Source organism: Coregonus clupeaformis, chromosome 12, assembly GCF_020615455.1.
Source record: "Coregonus clupeaformis isolate EN_2021a chromosome 12, ASM2061545v1, whole genome shotgun sequence".
Lineage (NCBI taxonomy): Eukaryota > Metazoa > Chordata > Actinopteri > Salmoniformes > Salmonidae > Coregonus > Coregonus clupeaformis.
In genome coordinates this window covers 34,488,587-34,510,857 of record NC_059203.1, presented here as the reverse complement: position 1 = coordinate 34,510,857, position 22,271 = coordinate 34,488,587, and the positions used below count along the sequence as shown (strand labels likewise).

Sequence of the window (22,271 nt, the reverse complement as noted above, 5' to 3'; positions counted from 1 at the left end):
GCAGACGCGCGTCGTCCTCTTGGGGTCATTGAATTTCACAACAAGCGATCGTGGGTCGTTGATAGAAGGAATATTTTTAGAGTATGGCCAGGGCCACCTATGATGTCTTTGAATAATTTATCAGTAATTTGTCAGTAACATAGAAACCCTGTCTGTACAATGAATTGAACTTCGTAAATACTGTAGGCCTACTGAATCACTCAATGAGCAATCAGAGTGATTGAGCCACTGTACACACCGCCCAAATATAATTAAATAAACCACACACAAACAGCAATATGAAATAAGAGAAATATTACATATACTTTATTTTCATCATTATTTTCATTTTAAAGATTTATAGGTTGGTTTCGGCTGTTGTTGACATCATACAATATCCCCAGGTTCAGTAATTTTTTAAAACATTCATGAGGTGTGTAAAGTTACAAAATAGGTCACCAAAGGAAAGACAAGGGTTAGTCCACACACTTCCTGGAACATATACATAAAAATGTATGCATTTATCCCTATGCATTTCATACACACATTTATATATAAAATACACTTTAAAAGTGATGGTTATTTGTTCAACTTATGGTCATAATTGGGGTCTCTTTATTTTGTTCTCGCATTATCATGAAAACACTCAAAGTTCCAACAAGCAAAACAATGTCAGCCTACAACAGTCTTTCACAGAAAGACTATAGAAAGGCAACAAAGTCACTCAAATCTACCCTGCCTTAGCACACAAGGAAAAGAGCAGCTACACTCACCCCTTGATAGAAAAAGAGAGAGGGAAAAAAAGAGTATTAGAACCAACAGTGACAAAAACTATGGTGCCTCCAGAGGTATTCAACTCCAACCCCTTGCCCCTACATTCTACGCACTTGTCCAGGGATGTATTCGTTCAGACCAAGACCATAGCAAACCGTTTTGCAATGGAAACTGTTTACTCCAAAAACAAGAGTTTCTATTTGACTAATTCAGGTAAGTCCCTCCCTGCTTCATTCTGTTGGCTTCTAGTGAATACACCTCATATCTGTTAGTATTGGGAATGTCTTGGCAAAATGGCAACACCACCATCTGGCCTATCAGAGGGCATTGATGGAGCTGTCACCATATTGCTTACACCTATTAAATCCTCTCAAATCTACACAAGTGCCTAGGAGGAACGAGCAAGGGGCTGATTTGGGATTCAGGGACTTAAGGTCAGCACTGTCTGCAGGGTTTCATCCTTGTTTTTAAATCAGCAACTGGTTTAGACCATGGAAACCACGGGGCTGTGTCACTAAGCAGGATCAAATAGTTAGCAAGCTAATGTTTCTAAAATGTTCTCAAACAACCTCATATTTCCTAGTTCAAAAAGCAAGATGGTGTTGAATTTGAAATGGTCTAAGTAAGGGATAATCCACAACATCAACAGCCATGTATGAATGTTTAACCAAGTTAGCTGGCTGACTTATTGATCGTGCTTTGTGATATACACAACCACTGACATGAATGGACCAGTAACTGGGAAGAAAGAGAACCAGCAGACACTGCGTTCTGCAAGGGCCCGGCGTTGAACGCCCCTGCCGTAAACCTTAACTAAGGGTGATAGTGAGAGGAGGAAAATAAATTATAATAAAGATAGTAGTAATATCAACAGGTGTACGTTTATGTCAAATCACACAGTCAGAATCAAAATAAAATAAACATTCTTCAGGATTATTATTCATTGCAGAATACCTATGGAATTTAGCATCTACAGTCATCACTCCTTTACATCATCAGTCAGGAAGAAAAAAAAGAACAAGTGGCTGCCGCTGTCTGATTGGTTGCACTCATCCTCTGCTTCTTCTCACCTTGTTTTTCATCGCTACGGCTCTTATTGGCTGCCATGGCACAGGGTGGTCCGCTACCAACCAACGAGCATGTCCTTTCTCAGTTTCTTAGAAAAGTCAAACTATACTCCTGTTCCTTCCTTCAGAACTTAATTGTCTCTTTCATATTCCCCCATCCTCAATATTTTATATTGCCGTCAGTTTCGGAGAGAGAAAGAGAAGGGGAACAGTAAGGAGTGTCGCAAATGTCCGCACAAGGAAACGGTCTATGCCAGTATGACATACTCCCAAAAAACAGACAAAATAAATCACCATACAAAACCTGTTGAAAATTGTAATAAAACCTTATACTTTCATTTTAGTTTCTCAGAGGCGGACCTCCCAGCTCGTTACATCACTGGTTAATCATCTATATAAAAAAAGGGGGAGCAGAGACTAAAGAACTGAAAGAAAACAGGGCAAAGTGCAAGGGAGGATGGAGGGATGCAACGAGGTGTTGATGAGATACACAGTGGCAATATGGAAGCCGTGATAAGAAAAGGGGGGGGGTCAAGATCATGCTCCTGAGTCCACGAGGGAGGGACAAGACTGGAGGGACAAAGGAAGAGGAGAGAGGGGGGCTGGGTAGTGGGTTAAGGAGAGATGGCAAGACAGAGGAGGAGGAGAAGTGAAGGCTAGCTCCAGAGGGCTGCGTAGTTGCCGTGAAGGCCCGAGCACAGCGGTCCGCCGGCCACAAACAGCTTGGTGCCGGAGTCGTCGTAGCAGTGTGTGTACACGGCGTTGGGGAACGAGTTGATGTCCGAGAAGTAGCTCCTCCACGTCTCATCGTGATTCTGAGGGAGAGCGAGAGAAACAGGTGTGAGAGGGAGTGGGTGACATCAGTGTTTAACCTATATGCATTTAAATCGTGGCCTCCACTGGGGGGGTGGGGGGGAATATATTTTCAGGATGGTAAAAAGTTTTCCATTGTAAATTTAAACAACTAAAACCAGCTATAAAGTATGTAGAAAAATGATAATGGAGCAACATATTTTTTTCATAAGATCCTTTTTGAGAACTAACACCGCTGCTGAAGAAAATCCTATGGGGAACACTCGACTTACAAAAGGCCAGAAACAAGGGTGAAAGAAAACACTGATGGGTAAATAGCTCACTCACTAACTGTAAGTCGCTCTGGATAAGAGCGTCTGCTAAATGACTAAAATGTAAATGGTTCTTGTGGTCTTGTGCTAGCATCTTTCAAGGCAGGTCCAAGAAAGACTACCAACACATTAGGTGAGGTGTACTCTAAAGTCAGCTGTTCATAAATATGTTCCGTTTCATGATAGTGTTGTCAATAGTCACAATCTAGAAATTCTAGAGTAGCCGGTATTTCATGTCATTCTTACAACAGCATTATGTAGATACGTGAAGTGGACACCACTTCAAATTAGTGGGTTCAACTATTTCAGCCACACCCGTTGCTGACAGGTGTATAAAATCAAGCACACTGCCATGCAATCTCCATTGACAAACATTGGCAGTAGAACGGCCTTACTGAAGAGCTCAGTGACTTTCAACATGGTACCGTTAAAGGACGCCATCTTTCCAACAAGTCAGTCCGTCAAATTTCTGCCCTGCTAGAGGTGCCCCGGTCAACTGTAAGGGCTGTTATTGTTAAGTGTAAACTTCTAGGAGCAACAACGGCTCAGCCGCAAAGTGGTAGGCCACACAAGCTCACAGAACGGGACAGCAGAGTGCTGAAGCGCGTAAAAATAGTCTGTCCTCGGTTGCAACATTCACTACCGAATGCATAGTGCCAACTAACGTTTGGTAGAGGAGGAATAATGGTCTGGGGCTGTTTTTCATGGTTCGGGCTAGGCACCTTAGTTCCAGTGAAGGGAAATCTTAATGCTAGAGCATACAATGACATTCTAGACGATTCTGTGCTTCCAACTTTGTGGCAACAGTTTGGGGAAGGACCTTTCCTGTTTCAGCATGACAATGCCCCCGTGCACAAAGCAAGGCCCATACATAAATGGTTTGTCGAGATCGGTGTGGAAGAACTTGACTGGTCTGCACAGAGCCCTGACCTCAACCCCATCGAACACCTTTGGGATGAATTGGAACACTGACTGCGAGCCAGGCCTAATCGCCCAACATCAGTGTCCGACCTCACTAATACTCGTGGCTGAATGGAAGCAAGTCCCCGCAGCAATGTTCCAACATCTAGTGGAAAGCCTTCCCAGAAGAGCGGAGGCTGCTCCTCCCAATCCATGCAGAGGCAGGTATTCACACAGGGTTAATGAACTGGGGACACAGGAGACACCTGAACCAGTAGATCTACTGAACTGTGAAAATGTGGATATAACCTTAGAGAGGGGAGAGATATTCACAGATCTCTCAGCCATCAACAGTGGTGAGAACATTAAAGTAAAAACTTACACTGGGGCTACAACACGTTGACCCAAGCACTCCTGTTGACCACTCAAACACAGTGAATCTAGTGGCTTATGGAGGACAGGTGAGTAAGACTTTCAATGCCACTCTGGACTTTACATGTGGAAAGCTACAATTCCATGTGGTGTATTGTGAAGTCAAACCACTCATTGCCCTCTCTGACAGTATCCGACTGGGCTTAGTTAGTCTCCGACCTGAAGTGCATGCAGTCCAGCATGAAGCCCCTGAGCAGACTGAATACAGAGACCTGTTTGACTCCAGCACAGTGGGTAAGCTACCAGTCGTTTACAACATGCGGCAGGATGTCTCTGTGCACCCCACAGTGTGCGCTCCCAGAAGCATGCCACTCGCAATGAAGGAAAAAGTGGTCACGGAGATGGACCGAATGGAAGGACGGGATGTCATCACGAGAGAAGAGGAGGCCATGGAATGGGTCTCAGCCATGGTGTCTGTAAAGAAAAAGGCTAGAAGAGTGAGAATATGCATTGATCCAGTCCATCTCAACAAAGCGCTCCTCAGGCCACATCATCCCATGAGAACAGTGGAGCAGGTGATCTCCGACATGCCTGATGCAAAGGTATTCTTCATGTTGGATACCAAGTGTGGGTTCTGGCAGAGCCCACTTGGTGAAGCGTCATCAAAGCTCACCACCTTCATGACCCCAGTGGGCAGATATCACTTCCTACACATGCCCTGTGGAATCTCTACAGGAAGTGAAGTGTTTCAGAGGTGCATGGAGCAGCTTTTCGCAGAACAACCATGTCAAAATCATTGTGGACGACATCCTGGTCAGGAACACGACGAGCGCCTCCGCCAGGTCATGGACAGGATAAAAGCTCTTAATCTCAAACTAAATCCAGACAAATGTCGCTTCAGGGTCTCAGAGGTCCAGTATATATGTCCAGTATGTTCCCAGAAGAGTTAAGGCTGTTATAGCAGCAAAGGGGGGAACAACTTCATATTAATGGCCATGATTTTGGAATGAGATCTCCAACGAGCAGGTGTCGACATGCTTTTGGTCATGTAGCATATATAGTAATAGCAGGACACTTCAAGTTAAAAGTTCCTGAAAGGGGTATACAAAAGGGGAACAATAAATAAAATAATCGTACCAGCCAGCCCTTCCCTGTGGTGAGTTTGAGGATGCCCTCTCCTGGGCGCTGCCGGAACCCGCCGGCCAGGCTGGAAGGGTCCTCCAGGAACCTCTGGGCTCTGATGTCATAGAACAGTAGAGAGCCCTGGCCTGTGCCCACAGTCACTATGTGCTCATAGAAACTCACCGAGCGGATGCCTGGGAACGAACACACACAAACAAGTTAATACCTTGCCTTTTAATAGCTTTATAAACGTCTTTAAAAAAGCTGTAACAAATTTTCCTTTCAAACGTACTGCCTCTGCACTTCATCGTAATGCTGCGTTCAAATGCTCCTCGGAAACTCGCATTTCCCAGTTGGTGAAGTCGTAAATACGACATCAGTGTGTCCAAGTGCTTTTGAATTCGGAACAACTCTTCTCAACCAATGGTATTTTAGCTAGTTAGCTAACCTTGCTAATAACAATAATTTAGCTAGCTGGCTAACGACGCTAATAATAATAATTTAGCTAGCTAACTAACGTTGCTAATAATAATAATAATAATTTAGCTAGCTTGCTAACATTGCTAATAATAATAATTTAGCTATCTGGCTAACGTTGCTAATAATAATAATAATGTATCTAGCTAGCCAACGTTCCTAATAATATTTTAGCTAGCTGGCTAACGTTGACAATATGGCCAAACTAGCTACATTATTCACATTAAAATAATGTACAAATAATGTAAATGGTTTTGTTTTATCATCTTTTGGTTGAAAAGGCCAGTGATGAAACGGCACAACTCGTAAACTCGGGTTTCATAATTTACTCCCGCCTTTCCAACTCGTAATCCTGACTTGGAGGGTCATTCAAGTGAAATTTCAGAGTCGGTAACTCCTATTTCCGATACCACTTGAAGGCAGCATAAGTGCAGGGCGGGTCTTGGCGAATGTTTGGGTTTTGTTTTGCTTCTTGGTGGAATGTGTTTGCAGTACCTCGTGTTGCCTCTGGAAAAATGGAATGAAATGAAAGTTACAGAAAGTTTACAGAAAGCATGTATGCTATAGTGTTCTGAAATATATATATATATATATATATATATTCACCAATACGCCCTGTGTGTGTGTGTGTGTGTATATGTGTCAAACACTGTAGTGTTGTGTCAATTCCTTACCACTTCCCCTCTCCCGGGAGCTGACTGATTTGATGTTGTGAGTGGGCTGTCGGGGGTCTAGGAAGGACACATGGGCCTGAGAGCCCACCGCATACACCGACCAGTCCTGACCGTATGCCAGACACACGTTCTCCTTGCAGTGAGGTAACTTCGTGGACAGCAGCTATGAACAACAGATACACAGGCTTGTTGGACGGGGCTAGACATTTAGCTAGACAAGTCTCCTGACAAACATGCGTACGCACACTAGGGTTGGGAGATGTCAACCTTTGTCAACCTTTGTCAGTTGGGAGAGTTATATATATTTTTTTTTTTGGTGAGGGAGGCCTGCTCTCTCCTTTCCCTGATGTTTAGTTCATTTCATTCCGATCTCCTCTGCATTATTGTAGCCATCTGCTGCAGCCTGTCAACTATGCCTCTGCCTATCCCTGTTCTCTCCTCTCCGCACAGGCTACACAAACGCCTCACACCGCGTGGCTGCTGCCTCTCTAACCTGGTGGTCCCTGCACGCACCACACACCTGGAGTTCCAGGTCTCAGGCAGCCTCTGGAACTGCCGTTCTGCCGCCAACAAGGCTGACTTCATCCCAGCCTATGCTACCCTCCAGTCCCTCGACTTCCTGGCGCTGACGGAAACATGGATTACCACTGAAAACACTGCTACTCCTACTGCTCTCTCCTCGTCTGACCATGTGTTCTCGCATACCCCGAGAGCATCTGGTCAGAGGGGTGGTGGCACAGGAATCCTCATCTCTCCCAAGTGGTCATTCTCAATTTTTCCCCTAACCCATCTGTCTATCTCCTCATTTGAATTCCACGCTGTCACAGTCACTAGCCCATTTAAGCTTAATATCCTTGTCATCTATCGCCCTCCAGGTTCCCTTGGAGAGTTCATCAATGAGCTTGACGCCTTGATAAGTTCCTTTCCTGAGGATGGCTCACCCTTCACAGTTTTGGGGTATTTCAACCTCCCCACGTCTACATTTGACTCATTTCTCTCTGCCTCCTTCTTTCCACTCCTCTCCTCTTTTGACCTCACCCTCTCACCATCCCCCACTCACAAGGCAGGCAATACGCTTGACTTCATCTTTACTAGATGTTGCTCTTCTACTAATCTCACTGCAACTCCCCTCCATGTCTCCGACCACTACTTTGTATCCTTTTTCTCTCTCGCTCTCCTCCAACACTACTCACTCTGCCCCTACACAGATGGTAACGCGCCGCCCGCAACCTTCGCTCTCTCTCTCCCACTACTCTCTCCTCTTCCATCCTATCATCTCTTCCCTCTGCTCAATCCTTCTCCCTCCAATCTCCTGATTCTGCCTCCTCAACCCTCCTCTCCTCCCTTTCTGCATCCTTTGACTCCCTGTGTCCCCTATCCTCCCGGCCGGCTCGGTCCTCCCCCTCCAGCTCTGTGGCTTGATGACTCATTGCGAGCTCACAGAACAGAGCTCCGGGCAGCTGAGCGGAAATGGAAGAAAACTAAACTCCCTGCCGACCTGGCATCTTTTCACTCCCTCCTCTCTACATTTTCTTCATCTGTTTCTGCTGCTAAGGCCACTTTCTACCACTCTAAATTCCAAGCATCTGCCTCTAACCCTAGGAAGCTCTTTGCCACATTCTCCTCACTGCTGAATCCCCCCTCCCTCTCTGTGGATGACTTTGTCAACCACTTTGAAAAGAAGGTTGACGACATCCGATCCTCGTTTGTTAAGTCTAATGACACTGCTGGTCCTGCTCACACTGCCCTACCCTATGCTTTGACTTCTTTCTCCCCTCTCTCTCCAGATAAAATCTTGCGACTAGTGACTGCAGGCCGCCCAACAACCTGCCCGCTTGACCCCATCCCCTCCTCTCTTCTCCAGACCATCTCCGGTGACCTTCTCCCCTACCTCACCTCGCTGATCAACTCATCCTTGACCGCTGGCCATGTCCCTTCCGTCTTCAAGAGAGCGAGAGTTGCACCCCTTCTCAAAAAACCAACACTCGATCCCACTGATGTCAACAACTACAGACCAGTATCCCTTCTTTGTTTCCTTTCCAAAACTATTGAGCGTGCCGTCTTTAGCCAACTCTCTTGCTATCTCTCTCAGGATGACCTTCTTGATCCAAACCAGTCAGGTTTCAGGACTGGTCATTCAACTGAGACTGCTCTTCTCTGTGTCACGGAGGCTCTCCGCACTGCTAAAGCTAACTCTCTCTCCTCTGCTCTTGTCCTTCTAGACCTGTCTGCTGCCTTTGATACAGTGAACCATCAGATCCTCCTCTCCACCCTCTCCGAGCTGGGCATCTCCGGCGCGGCTCACTCCTGGATTGCGTCCCTACCTGACCGGTCGCTCCTACCAAGTGGCGTGGCGAGAAGCTGTCTCCGCACCACGTGCTCTCACCACTGGTGTCCCCCAGGGCTCAGTTCTAGGCCCTCTCCTTTTCTCCCTATACACCAAGTCACTTGGCTCTGTCATATCCTCACATGGCCTCTCCTATCATTGCTACGCTGACGATACACAACTAATCTTCTCCTTTCCCCCTTCTGATAACCAGGTGGCGAATCGCATCTCTGCATGTCTGGCCGACATATCAGTATGGATGACGGATCACCACCTCAAGCTGAACCCTGGCAAGACAGAGCTGCTCTTCCTCCCGGGGAAGGACTGCCCGTTCCATGATCTCGCCATCACGGTTGACAACTCCGTTGTGTCCTCCTCCCAGAGTGCGAAGAGCCTTGGCGTGACCCTGGACAACACCCTGTCGTTCTCCGCTAACATCAAGGCGGTGACCCGATCCTGCAGGTTCATGCTCTACAACATTCGGAGAGTACGACCCCTGCCTTACACAGGAAGCGGCACAGGTCCTAATCCAGGCACTTGTCATCTCCCGTCTGGATTACTGCAACTCGCTGTTGGCTGGGCTCCCTGCCTGTGCCATTAAACCCCTACAACTCATCCAGAATGCCGCAGCCCGTCTGGTGTTCAACCTTCCCAAGTTCTCTCACGTCACCCCCCTCCTCCGCACACTCCACTGGCTTCCAGTTGAAGCTCGCATCCGTTACAAGACCATGGTGCTTGCCTATGGAGCAGTGAGGGGAACGGCACCTCCGTACCTTCAGGCTCTGATCAGTCCCTACACCCAGGCGAGGGCATTGCGTTCATCCACCTCTGGCCTGCTGGCTCCCCTTCCTCTGCGGAAGCATAGTTCCCGCTCAGCCCAGTCAAAGCTGTTCGCTGCTCTGGCACCCCAATGGTGGAACAAGCTCCCTCACGACGCCAGGACAGCGGAGTCACTCACCACCTTCCGGAGACATTTGAAACCCCACCTCTTTAAGGAACACCTGGGATAGGATAAAGTAATCCTTCTACCCCCCCCCCCAAAAAAAAAAGTATAATTGTAAAGTGGTTATCCCACTGGCTATAGGGTGAATGCACCAATTTGTAGTCGCTCTGGATAAGAGCGTCTGCTAAATGACGTAAATGTGCCCTTGAGCAAGGCACTTAACCCTAATTGCTCCTGTAAGTCGCTCTGGATAAGAGCGTCTGCTAAATGACTAAAATGTAAATGTAAATGTCCTATCTTGATTAAGTACCCATCAAACATTGTGATATACGATGGTATCGACCCCTATTAGCCAACCCCCAAAATGTTTTAATAGAAACTAAATGGAAAAAAAGACTGCTAAAAAGGACCGCTAGCACAAGCTCACATGCTACGGGAGGGACATGAGAAATCATGAAAATATATTTTTGGGGCCAAATCTTTTTAGCAGCCTATTCCTCTCTGCTGTGGCACGAAAGAGGTATGTGCCGACGCGCAAGTGACAGTCAAGGAGCCTCGTCGTGTGTTGGGTTGTAGCACTTCTGCTGTCCCCAGAACTGTATAATTATATTCAATGATTTACATTTTTGCCTAGGCTTATACAAAACATTAAGAACACCTGCTCTTTCCATGACATAGAATGACCAGGTGAATCCAGGTGAAAGCTATGATCTCTTATTGATTTGTTAAATCCACTTCAAATCAGTGTAGATGAAGGGGAGGAGACAGGTTAAAGAAGGATTTTTAAGCCTCGAGACAATTGAGACGTGAATTGTGTATGTGCGCCATTCAGAGAGTGAATGGGCAAGACAAAAAATGTAAGTGCCTTTGAGAATGAGTATGACAATAGGTGCCAGACACAACAGTGTGTGTCAAGAACTGCAACGCTGCTGGGTTTCACCCTCAACAGTTTCCCGTGTGTATCAAGAATCGTCCACCACCCAAAGGATATCCAGCCAACTTGACAACTGTGGGAAGCATTGGAGTCAACATGGGCCAGCATCCCTGTGGAACGTTTGACGCCTTGTAGAGTCCATGCCCCAACGAATTGAGGCTGTTTTGAAGGGAAAAAGAGCGGGTGCAACTCAATCTTGATAATGTTTGCTAAATTTCACTTATTGTTGCCTCATATTTTTTATTCAAAATAGAGCTGTGATAGAACATTGCCTATTGACTGACTTTTACAATTGTTCCCATTTGAAAGCTGCAACACTAGGACATTAAACACTATTTATTAGCCTATTTGGGAAATACTCAAATAACTAACTTGTCTTAATGGTTTTGATAGGCTATCAGTAGGATTTGGCTTTTGGCCGTTTGGTTCGCAACGGGAAGGAGGAGGGATGCATGCATAATTTATTATATATTAGACTAAGCTTTGCTCAACTGTAAGGTTTGTTCAAACTACTCATTCAATTTTTCTTTCTTGCTATTGTTTGTTCTACCTCTCATTATTACCATAGGCCTATCATGTTTTTAGGTTACTTAAAAACAACTTCAAACTTTCTGAGATAGAACTCTGTTAGATAAATTAATTGTTTAATAATGAATTAGAGCAGCGGGAGAAAGACAGCATGCATAAAAACTTAAGTCATATTTATATCAAATGGAGAGAAAATACAAAATGAGGCTTTTAAAATTATTAAGACACCGGAGTGTCCGCTATAAAAACAGGCTTCAGATCACTGGGGGGGGGGGAATTGAAAATCTGACTGGACATTTTGCGCTGCTTTGGTGAAAATCTTAGCTGTCTACATTATTTTGTTGCATTCTGTAAATTGTTTTAAAATATTTCTTGAAATATAGTGCATTCTGGAAGTATTCAGACCCCTGGACTTTTTCCACATTGTTACGTTACAGCCTTATTCTAACATTGATTAAATAAATAAAAATACTCAATCTACACACAATACCCCACCTATAAGTATTCAGACTTTTTACTCAGTACTTTGTTGAAGCACCTTTGGCAGCGATTACAGCCTAGAGCAGGGGTGTCAAACTCATTTTAGCTCAGGGGCCACATGGAGGAAAATCTATTCCCAAGTGGGCCAGACCGGAAAAATCATGGTATATATAACTTAAAAACAACAACTTCAGATTGTTTTCTTTGTTTTAATACGATCAACATACAACCTAAAGCTGGAGCCTGAGGACAGTGTGTCCAAAATAGTACAAGCACAAGATCACTATTAATCATAAAACACGTCAAGTTTATTTGAAAATTCTAAAGAAAAAGAACACACAAACACACAATGCCTCAGTGATTAACAGAACTGTTTCACAGATCACAGAACTATATCAGGGTGTCATTTCTCAGGCAGAAATGTAGATAAAAATAATGACATCCTGTTCCCCAAACAAGTGCAAGAACCACAGAGTCAAGAATAGGTTAAATATACAAATAAAATAAAATCAATTAAAAACAATAGCACATCAACATAAAAACATATAAACATAAATCTGAAAGCGTTGCTCAAACTCCCGTAACAGTCCCGTTATTTTATCTTTGAACCGCTTCATGTCTGCCACATGTTGGGTCGCGCACACATTTTTCAGACAGGGGAAGTGAGCTGCATCACCACCGGCAAGTTGCGTCCCCCACAATGACAGCTTCAACTTGAAAGAACGTATGCTGTCATAATACTGCGTGACAACTTTGTTGCGCCCTTGCAGCTGTTTGTTCAAATTATTCAGGTGCTCTGTAACATCCACCATAAATGCAAGGTCCTGCATCCATTCTGCGGAATGAAATTCTAACACTGGTTTGCCCTTTTCTTCCATGAACTGTTCAATTTCTTCTCGTAAATCAAAGAAACGCCTCAGCACAGCACCTCGGCTTAACCATCTTACCTCAGTGTGGTATGGCAGGCCATAGATGTGGTCTTTCTCTCTGAGAAGGCTGTCAGACTGACGGTGATTCAGGCTTCTGGATCGGATGAAATTAACAGTTTGGATGACCACCTTCATGACGTTATCCATCTTTAATTACTTGCAACACAAAGCCTCCTGGTGCAAAATACAGTGAAAAGTCAAAAAATCACGTCCTCCATTTGCAGATTGCACTTTCTCTCTGAACTTTGTCACAACGCCTGCTTTTTTCCCGATCATTGAGGGCGCACCATCTGTAGCCAGGCTGACAGCGCGGGACCAGTCCACTCCGACCCTGTCCAGCGCGCCGACGAGTGCGGTAAAAATATCAGCTGCTGTCGTTGTATCTGTCATCGGCACCAACTCCACGAACTCCTCAGTGACGGTCAATGTGTCATCAACTCTGCGGATGAAAATGGCCAGTTGTGCAACATCTGTAATGTCCGTGCTTTCATCAATTGCAACCGAAAACGCAATAAATGACTACTTTTTGCTTCAACTGGCTGTCCAAATCCACTGAAAGATCGGAAATCCTGTCTGCAACTGTGTTTCTTGTCAGGCTGATATTTGCAAAAGCCTGCCGCTTTTCAGGGCACACAATCTCCGCTGCCTTCATCATGCATGTTTTTACAAATTCACCCTCACTAAATGGTTTTGAAGCCACTGCGATTTCATTAGCAATGAGGTAGCTAGCTTTCACTGCAGCGTCACTGATGTCTCGGCTGTGAGTAAACACAGACTGCTGTTTCTTCAGACCTGCCAACAGCTCATTCACCTTCTCTCATCTCCGCTGTCCTTGAAAGTTGTCATATTTGTCGGCATGAAGACTCACATAGTTGCGACGAAGGTTATATTCTTTCAGCACTGCAACATGCTCTGAACACACCAAACATACAGCTTTCCCATTCAATTCCGTGAAGAAATAGGATGACCATTTTTCTTGGAACACTCTGCGTCCACTTTTCTCTTTTTTGACAGAGACATATTGGGGCAATGAGGGTGCCAAAGCACATAATGTTAAAAGTAGAAGCCGTAATAAATATCGCGGGCAAAACAAAGTAGCTCATTGGCTGCCCGTGCTTGACCTACTTGCTCTGCCCCGGTATAAACAGTTTGCTTACTTAACACAATTGCTTTTGCGCCATCCAGTGGACGCAATTGGAACAGCAGTTTATTTTATAGAAAAATTGCAGCGCATTTTTATACTTTACAATTTTTTTAAATTTTTTTTGTTCCTTTTATTTAAAATGTTTTTAATCATCTCGCGGGCCGGATTAAACCCGTTTGCGGGCCGGACGTTTGACACCCCTGGCCTAGAGTCTTCTTGGGTATGACGATACAAGCTTGGCACACCTGTATTTGGGGAGTGTCTCCCATTCTTCTCTGCAGATCCTCTCAAGCTCTGTCAGGTTGGATGGGGAGCGTCTCTCCAGAGATGTTTGATTGGGTTCAAGTCCGGGCTCTGGCTGGGCCACTCAAGGACATTCAGAGACTGGTTCCGAAGCCACTCCTGCGTTGTCTTGGCTGTGTGCTTAGGGTCATTGTCCTGTTGGAAGGTGAACCTTCACCCAAGTCTGAGGTCCTGAGCGCTCTGGAGCAGGTTTTCATCAAGGATCTCTCTGTACTTTGCTCCGTTCATCTTTCCCTTGATCTGGAGTCGTCTCCCAGTCCCTGCCGCTGAAAAACATCCCCACAGCATGATGCTGCCACCACCATGCTTCACCGTAAGGATGGTGCCAGGTTGCCTCCAGACATGACGCTTGACATTCAGGCCAAAGAGTTCAATCTTGGTTTCATCAGACCACAGAATCTTGTTTCTCATGGTCTGAGGCCTTTAGATGCCTTTTGGCAAACTCCAAGTGGGCTGTCATGTGCCTTTTACTGAGGAGTGGCTTCCGTCTGGCCACTCTACCATAAAGGTCTGATTGGTGGAGTGCTGCAGAGATGGTTGTCCTTCTGGAAGGTTCTCCCATCTCCACAGAGGAACTCTGGAGATCTGTCGGAGTGACCATCGGGTTCTTGGTCACCTCCCTTCTCCTCTGAATCCTCAGTTTGGCCGGGCGGCCAGCTCTAGGAAGAGTCTTGGTGGTTCCAAACTTCTTCCATTTAAGAATGATGGAGGCTACTGTGTTCTTGGGGACCTTCAATGCTGCAGATATTTTTTGGTACCCTTCCCCAGATCTGTGTCTCGACACAATCCTGTCTCGTAGCTCTATGGACAATTCCTTCGACCTCATGGCTTGGTTTTTGCTCTGACATGCACTGTCAACTGTGGGACCTTATATAGACAAGTGTGTGCCTTTCCAAATCATGTCCAATCAATTGAATTTAACACAGGTGGACTCCAATCTAGTTGGAGAAACATCTCAAGGATGATCAATGGAAACAGGATGCACCTGAGCTCCATTTTGAGTCTCATAACATATGTAAATAAAGTATCTGTTTTTTTATTTAGCAAAAATGTCTGAAAACATGTTTTCGCTTTGTCATTATGGGTGGGGTATTATGTGTAGATTGATGAGGATATTTTTTTTTTAAATCCATTTTAGATTAAGGCTGTAACGTAACAAAATGTGGAAAAAAGGAAGGGGTCTGAATACTTTCCAAATGAACTGTAGGTTATGCATGCTATAGCAAAGGAATAGGCCACTTGGCAGGGCCCTGCTGTGGGCTGCCCGGTCAGCTCTCTACTGCGTGGTACCAGACAAATTGTAATAGGCTATACATCATCTGTCACATTACGATGTCGTCGATATGGCTGTCAATCATCTTCGATATCCGATACCATCGTAACATCGCCCAACCCTAACGCACCCAATCGTCTTGACCAGAAATGTTTGGTATGTGAGGACATTCAACAAACATGCAGTACTGTTTAATATTGACTTATGACGACACCAGCCAAGTGTTCATACTCTCCAATAATAATATAATAATAATAATAAATAATAATATGCCATTTAGCAGACGCTTTTATCCAAAGCGACTTACAGTCATGCGTGCATACATTTTTGTGTATGGGTGGTCCCGGGGATCGAACCCACTACCTTGGCGTTACAAGCGCCGTGCTCTACCAGCTGAGCTACAGAGGACCACATGTCCCCAAGCAAGTACAGTCACAGAACCAAACAAGCATTGCTATGCAGAGCGGAAACAGATATACTCAAACAGACCTTGCTCAAGTTTTGCTCTGCCTTCCAAAGGTGGAAATAGCCATCCAGGGACACTGCACCAAGCTCCTGAGAGAAGGCAATAAAAGATAGTGTGTAGGTACAGGGCTGAAGTACAACACAGATTTCTACTAGAGAACACTGGCTGTGGTTTGTCTCAGAGGGCTAGGAGGGAGGTGTGGCTGACCTTGTGGTTGTTGTTGAAGGCCAGGGCGCGCACTTTGCAGTTGTAGGGGTTGGTGTATTCCTTGGGGATGTCCTCCAGGGCACGGTGGGAGATGTGGGAGTAGCAGGGGACCCCCTCTTCGTCCTGCTGTCTCATGGAGTGGCTCAGAACCTCCTCAGACACCTCCCACAGGCCCATTGAACCGTCCCGGGACCCTGTAGAGTAGCAGCACATTGATTGGTTTGTTGATTTTATACGGAGACAATATTACATACATAAAAAACTATTGCGGATGAACAATAGTGTGAAGTTCTCCATATGGCTTAGCAGTTTGTGTCACTTAACACTCACCAGACACAGCCATGCTGTCGCTGATCCACGCAATTGAGAAGATCCAATCGTTATGGCCATCCTGAAAAACAGAGAACCCTCCCATGATTAGGATTTTAAAAAACAACTATTTTCATCGTATGATCAGCCTTGCTTAGGCTGTCTCAGCCACTACTGCTGTGCCACTGTGTAGCTCAGTAACAAAACACCCAGAAGAGAGAGGAACAACTCACGTCCCCCACGCAGACGGGGTCCAGGGTGGGCAGCCGGTAGACGGCCAGGCTGTTAGGGTTGTCTCCGCCGGTGGCCAACAGAGTGCCGGAGGGGTTAAGCTCGATGGCGTGGATCCCACAGCCTTGCTGGTCCAGCCCAGACACTGAGCCACTACCGGAGAGGAAGGGGGCTCCTATTGTCCCCCCGACCCCCCCTCTTCCGCCCTGTCGGTCCTTCAGCATGGGGATGCGAGTGATCTGCCCTGTCAGAACATCTGCCACAAATAGCTGGGGAGAGGAACAAAGAAATCTGGTTAGAGAAAAAGTTAAATGGTCTGGAATCATGTGGGGGTAGCTTTATTATTCATAATAGGTCAGTTCGAGGTTTTCCAGTTAACAGTAAATGTTTTTACACCTTTTTCCATTTTGAAAGAAGAAAGCAGAGTAGAGTAAAACAAGAGGGCAATGTCTCACCGTATTGCACTTGGTTCCACACACCACCTGGCGGTGGTTGAGCCACTGGGAGGCGAACACCTTGTTGAGGCGGCCAAGGGAGAACTCCCGCTCCTTAAGGATGCCCGGGAGGCGGCCGGCGGCAAAGCCCCGCAGGCTACGCTGGAGCCGCCACTCATGCTGCTGCTGCGGCCGAAACTCGCGGCCCCGGATTGCACACACCACTGAGCACTGACTACGCCACCACTGCTGAGCGTGCCGGGATGAGGACACACGCGTTCGCTTGCTCGCCGACTGGCACCAGGCCACCTGACGGAGGAGAGAGAAAAAGAGAAGGAGAAAGGTTTGTACAAGGCTTAAATGAGATGAACAGCACCAAGTACATCAAGAACACTGACTATTTAGAATGGGGTCATTCCAAGTGAATATGGAACAAAATGTTCATGAAATTTCCCATGCTCCTGCAATTCAGTACACAAAATTGTATTTTAGGCTAGAGGAAGTGTCTTTGACAGTTTAAATTTATGTGTATGTGCCTGTGTGTGTGTGTCGCTTCACAGTCCCCGCTGTTCCATAAGGTGTATTTTTATCTTTTTTTTTTTTTTATCTGATTCTAATGCTTGCATCAGTTACCTGATGTTGCCATGGCTCTATGTAGTACTGAGGTTTACATGTGTTATGGCTTTACACCCCCTACTATATTAAGGATAAATAGTTACCTGTCTAACAGTATACAGAGGGTGTTCTTTAATGGAAGCCTCTCCAACATAATCCAGCTAGAATCAGGAATTCCCCAGGGCAGCTGTCTAGGCTGCCCTAGTTTTGTCACACCTGGACTACTGTTGTCGTGTGGTCAGGTGCCACAGAGGGACCTCGGAAAATTACAATTGGCTCAGCACGGCTGGCCCTTAAACGTACAGTGGGGGAAAAAAGTATTTAGTCAGCCACCAATTGTGCAAGTTCTCCCACTTAAAAAGATGAGAGAGGCCTGTAATTTTCATCATAGGTACACGTCAACTATGTCATACAAATTGAGGAAAAGAAATCCAGAAAATCACATTGAAGGATTTTTTATGAATTTATTTGCAAATTATGGTGGAAAATAAGTATTTGGTCACCTACAAACAAGCAAGATTTCTGGCTCTCACAGACCTGTAACTTCTTCTTTAAGAGGCTCCTCTGTCCTCCACTCGTTACCTGTATTAATGGCACCTGTTTGAACTTGTTATCAGTATAAAAGACACCTGTCCACAACCTCAAACAGTCACACTCCAAACTCCACTATGGCCAAAACCAAAGAGCTGTCAAAGGACACCAGAAACAAAATTGTAGACCTGCACCAGGCTGGGAAGACTGAATCTGCAATAGGTAAGCAGCTTGGTTTGAAGAAATCAACTGTGGGAGCAATTATTAGGAAATGGAAGACATAAAAGACCACTGATAATCTCCCTCGATCTGGGGCTCCACGCAAGATCTCACCCCGTGGGGTCAAAATGATCACAAGAACGGTGAGCAAAAATCCCAGAACCACACGGGGGGACCTAGTGAATGACCTGCAGAGAGCTGGGACCAAAGTAACAAAGTCTACCATCAGTAACACACTACGCCGCCAGGGACTCAAATCCTGCAGTGCCAGACGTGTCCCCCTGCTTAAGCCAGTACATGTCCAGGCCCGTCTGAAGTTTGCTAGAGTGCATTTGGATGATCAAGAAGAGGACTGAGAGAATGTCATATGGTCAGATGAAACCAAAATATAACTTTTTGGTAAAAACTAAACTCGTCGTGTTTGGAGGACAAAGAATGCTGAGTTGCATCCAAAGAACACCATACCTACTGTGAAGCATGGGGGTGGAAACATCATGCTTTGGGGCTGTTTTTCTGCAAAGGGACCAGGACGACTGATCTGTGTAAAGGAAAGAATGAATGGGGCCATGTATCGTGAGATTTTGAGTGAAAACCTCCTTCCATCAGCAAGGGCATTGAAGATGAAACGTGGCTGGGTCTTTCAGCATGACAATGATCCCAAACACACCGCCCGGGCAATGAAGGAGTGGCTTCGTAAGAAGCATTTCAAGGTCCTGGAGTGGCCTAGCCAGTGTCCAGATCTCAACCCCATAGAAAATCTTTGGAGGGAGTTGAAAGTCCGTGTTGCCCAGCGACAGCCCCAAAACATCACTGCTCTAGAGGAGATCTGCATGGAGGAATGGGCCAAAATACCAGTAACAGTGTGTGAAAACCTTGTGAAGACTTACAGAAAACGTTTGACCTGTGTCATTGCCAACAAAGGGTATATAACAAAGTATTGAGAAACTTTTGTTATTGACCAAATACTTATTTTCCACCATATTTTGCAAATAAATTCATAAAAAATCCTACAATGTGATTTTCTGGATTTATTTTTCTCATTTTGTCTGTCATAGTTGACGTGTACCTATGATGAAAATTACAGGCCTCTCTCATCTTTTTAAGTGGGAGAACTTGCACAATTGGTGGCTGACTAAATACTTTTTTTCCCCACTGTACATGGAGAGCTAACATTAATAAGCTCTTTGTTAAGTGTTGCAGTGATTTCCCTCGATGTAGTAGCTGACGTGTATAGTGTTGCGTCATCCGCACACATAGACATACTGGCTTTACTCATTTTACATTTACATTTTACTCATTTAGCAGAGCGACTTACAGTTAGTGAGTGCATACATTATTCTTTTTTATATATATATATATATATATTTTTTTTTTACTGCCCCCCCCCGTGGGTATTGAACCCACAACCCTGGCGTTGCAAACGCCATGCTCAACCAACTGAGCTACATCCCTGCCGGCCATTCCCTCCCCTATCCTGGACGACGCTGGGCCAATTGTGCGCCGCCCCATGGGTCTCCCGGTCGCGGCCGGCTACGACAGAGCCTGGATTCGAACCAGGATCTCTAGTGGCACAGCTAGCACTGCAATACAGTGCCTTAGACCACTGCGACACTCGGGAGATTACTCAAAAAGTAAGGGGCCTAGACAGCTGCCCTGGGGAATTCCTGATTCTACCTGGATTATGTTGGAGAGGCTTCCATTAAAGAACACCCTCTGTGTACTGTTAGACAGGTAACTATTGATCCACAATATAGTAGGGGGTGTAAAGCCATAACACATAAATTTTTCCATCAGCAGACTATGATCAATAATGTCAAAAGCCACAATGAAGTCATGCCTAAATTTGCTCATCTTGCCAATGAAATAAAATCATTAAAGTAATTGCCAATATCAGCGGGTTTTGTGATGAATGAGCCATCTGATTCAATGAATGATGGAGCTGAGTTTGCCCTTTTGCCCAAAATGTCATTTAAGGTGCTCCAAAGCTTTTACTATCATTCATCTTTGTTTCATAGTATAGTTTCTTCTTTATATTTGCCTCATCTCTCAGCTAATCATGGCTACCCGGACTATTTGCATTGCCCCCCCACCCCACTACGCTGCTGCTACTCTGTTAATTATTTATGCAGTCACTTTAACTCTACCCACATGTACATATAACCTCAATTACCTCGACTAACCGGTGCCCCCGCACATTGACTCTGTACCGGTACCCCCTGTATATAGCCTCCCTACTGTTATTGTATTTTACTGCTGCTCTTTAAAGTCCTGTGTAGCTCAGTTAGTAGAGCATGGCATTTGCAACGCCAGGGTTGTGGGTTCATTTCCCACGGGGGACCAGTATTAAAAAATATATATCAAAATGTATGCACTCACTAACTGTAAGTCGCTCTGGATAAGAGCGTCTGCTAAATGACTAAAATGTCATTATTTGCTATTTTTTACTTATCTCTTTTTTTACTTAACACTTTTTTTTCTTTCTTAAAAACTGCATTGTTGGTTAAGGGCTTGTAAGTAAGCATTTCACTGTAAGGTCTACACCTGTTGTATTCTGTGCATGTGGCAAATAAAATTTGATTTGATTACTTGGACATTTCTGCAGTATGGGCTTTGTATGTGGCCGTGGTACATCAACATTCGAACATGATGCCGGATGTGGCACTGGATTTGGGGGCAATACTGAAATAATTCTCATTTTTCATACATTTAGCCTAACCAATAAGCACTGAAATTTAGTTGAATTAAATTGCAGTCAGTGTACAACACATGGCTTACCCACCCTTGTCCAGTCGAATAGGATATAACCTAGCTAAATTGCTATCATTTTACACCTCTACTGAAATTGTATGCCATTCTCAGAATGATTATTCTATATATTTTTCCACACATCCCCTAAAATCCAATTGTACATCCGGTGCTTACTTAGGAAAAAGCATTAGTGGTTGTAAGCCTAGGCCTAACCAGAAACACGCACTCTCAAAAGTCTAACTTAACTAACTAGTTAGTGAAACGGTCCATTTAATAAAAAAATTAGGGACAGTCAAACGAAATAAAACATTTAAAATAGAAACATGAACTAACATTAGCTAACTACACTAGCCAGTGAGCTAGCTAACGCGTTAGCCATTCTTGGCTAACAAACTAGCTAGTAACACGGATTGAGTTCTTTAGCAAGCTAGGAAACTAACGTTAATGTTAGTTATAGCCATCTAGTTACTGTAAAGTTTTTTTAAAAAATTAAACGTGCTTTTTAGCTGCGTGGCGTTAACTATCAAGCTAAATTCGCTACGAATCTGTTAGTAGCTAGCTCAACCAGTCAACGCAAAGTGGTAACGTTAGCTAGCCAACTAAGCTAACCAAGATTTGCTCGAAAGGCTAACGGCAATTGACTGAAACACCAGTCTAGTTCCTCCTACCTGTTGTTGTTGGTCCTTGGACTCCCCTGCCTTCCTTTTCCTGCTAACTGTTTTTCTCGCCATAATCTGACACACACAAATCCCTCACCCACATGAAGGCCAATAATGACGCTAAGTACTTGGTCATATAATGGCGATTAGCTATTTTGTTGTCTTGCTCTGAGTGTAGCAGTGGCCGGCGACGGACGATCACATAAGGGTGAGGTTGACTAGCTAGCTAACGCTAGCTTCCCCTCCACTCCGAAACTCAAACTATAACTACGCGCGTAGGTTAGCTTTTAACCTACTAAAATTTGTTTCGGTTGAGGAGCCAAAATGTGTAACTCCCCCTACAGTACTCTTTTTATATTTTCTCAAATTCTTCTTTCTTTACAAATCACCAACGGCAACAACATTCTGCCGCGCGCAGCCGCAGAAAATTAAACGTCAATAAAAACAAGGTCGAACGTGCATGCATACGCCAAAGCGTGCGCGTTCACGAACCATTCGTCATT

At 45.0% G+C, this 22,271-nt stretch overlaps 1 protein-coding gene across 3 annotated transcripts; it reads right to left on the bottom strand.

The window, feature by feature from the left end:
* Positions 1–279: 279 nt before the first annotated feature.
* dcaf12 (DDB1 and CUL4 associated factor 12) lies at positions 280–22,214 on the bottom strand. 3 transcript variants are annotated; one of them, XM_045223835.1, is made up of 10 exons: positions 21,778–22,212; positions 17,018–17,305; positions 16,565–16,831; positions 16,353–16,413; positions 16,023–16,216; positions 15,839–15,904; positions 6,490–6,652; positions 6,311–6,322; positions 5,354–5,532; positions 280–2,635 (listed from the first exon to the last, which is right to left on the bottom strand). In XM_045223835.1, exons 1-10 carry the CDS (start codon positions 21,838–21,840, stop codon positions 2,477–2,479), a joined length of 1,452 nt encoding a protein of 483 aa, XP_045079770.1. In that variant the 5' UTR covers positions 21,841–22,212; the 3' UTR covers positions 280–2,476. The 3 variants fall into 3 exon arrangements, with proteins under 3 accessions (XP_045079770.1, XP_041748065.1, XP_045079772.1); XM_041892131.2 differs by lacking the exon at positions 6,311–6,322; XM_045223837.1 differs by lacking the exons at positions 280–2,635; positions 5,354–5,532 and having other exon boundaries at positions 5,931–6,322; positions 21,778–22,214.
* Between the last annotated feature and the right edge of the window lie 57 nt (positions 22,215–22,271).

Bases quoted from the DNA above. Each gene is read 5' to 3' on its own strand.
- dcaf12 (XM_045223835.1), bottom strand. From the start codon at position 21,840: ATGGCGAGAAAAACAGTTAGCAGGAAAAGGAAGGCAGGGGAGTCCAAG. The intron at 16,217-16,352 runs GTGAGTGTTAAG...GCTACTCTACAG, and splicing joins CGACAGCATGGCTGTGTCTG to GGTCCCGGGACGGTTCAATG. The intron at 6,653-15,838 runs GTCTGTTTGAGT...TGTTGTTCATAG, and splicing joins CAGAGCAAAACTTGAGCAAG to CTGCTGTCCACGAAGTTACC.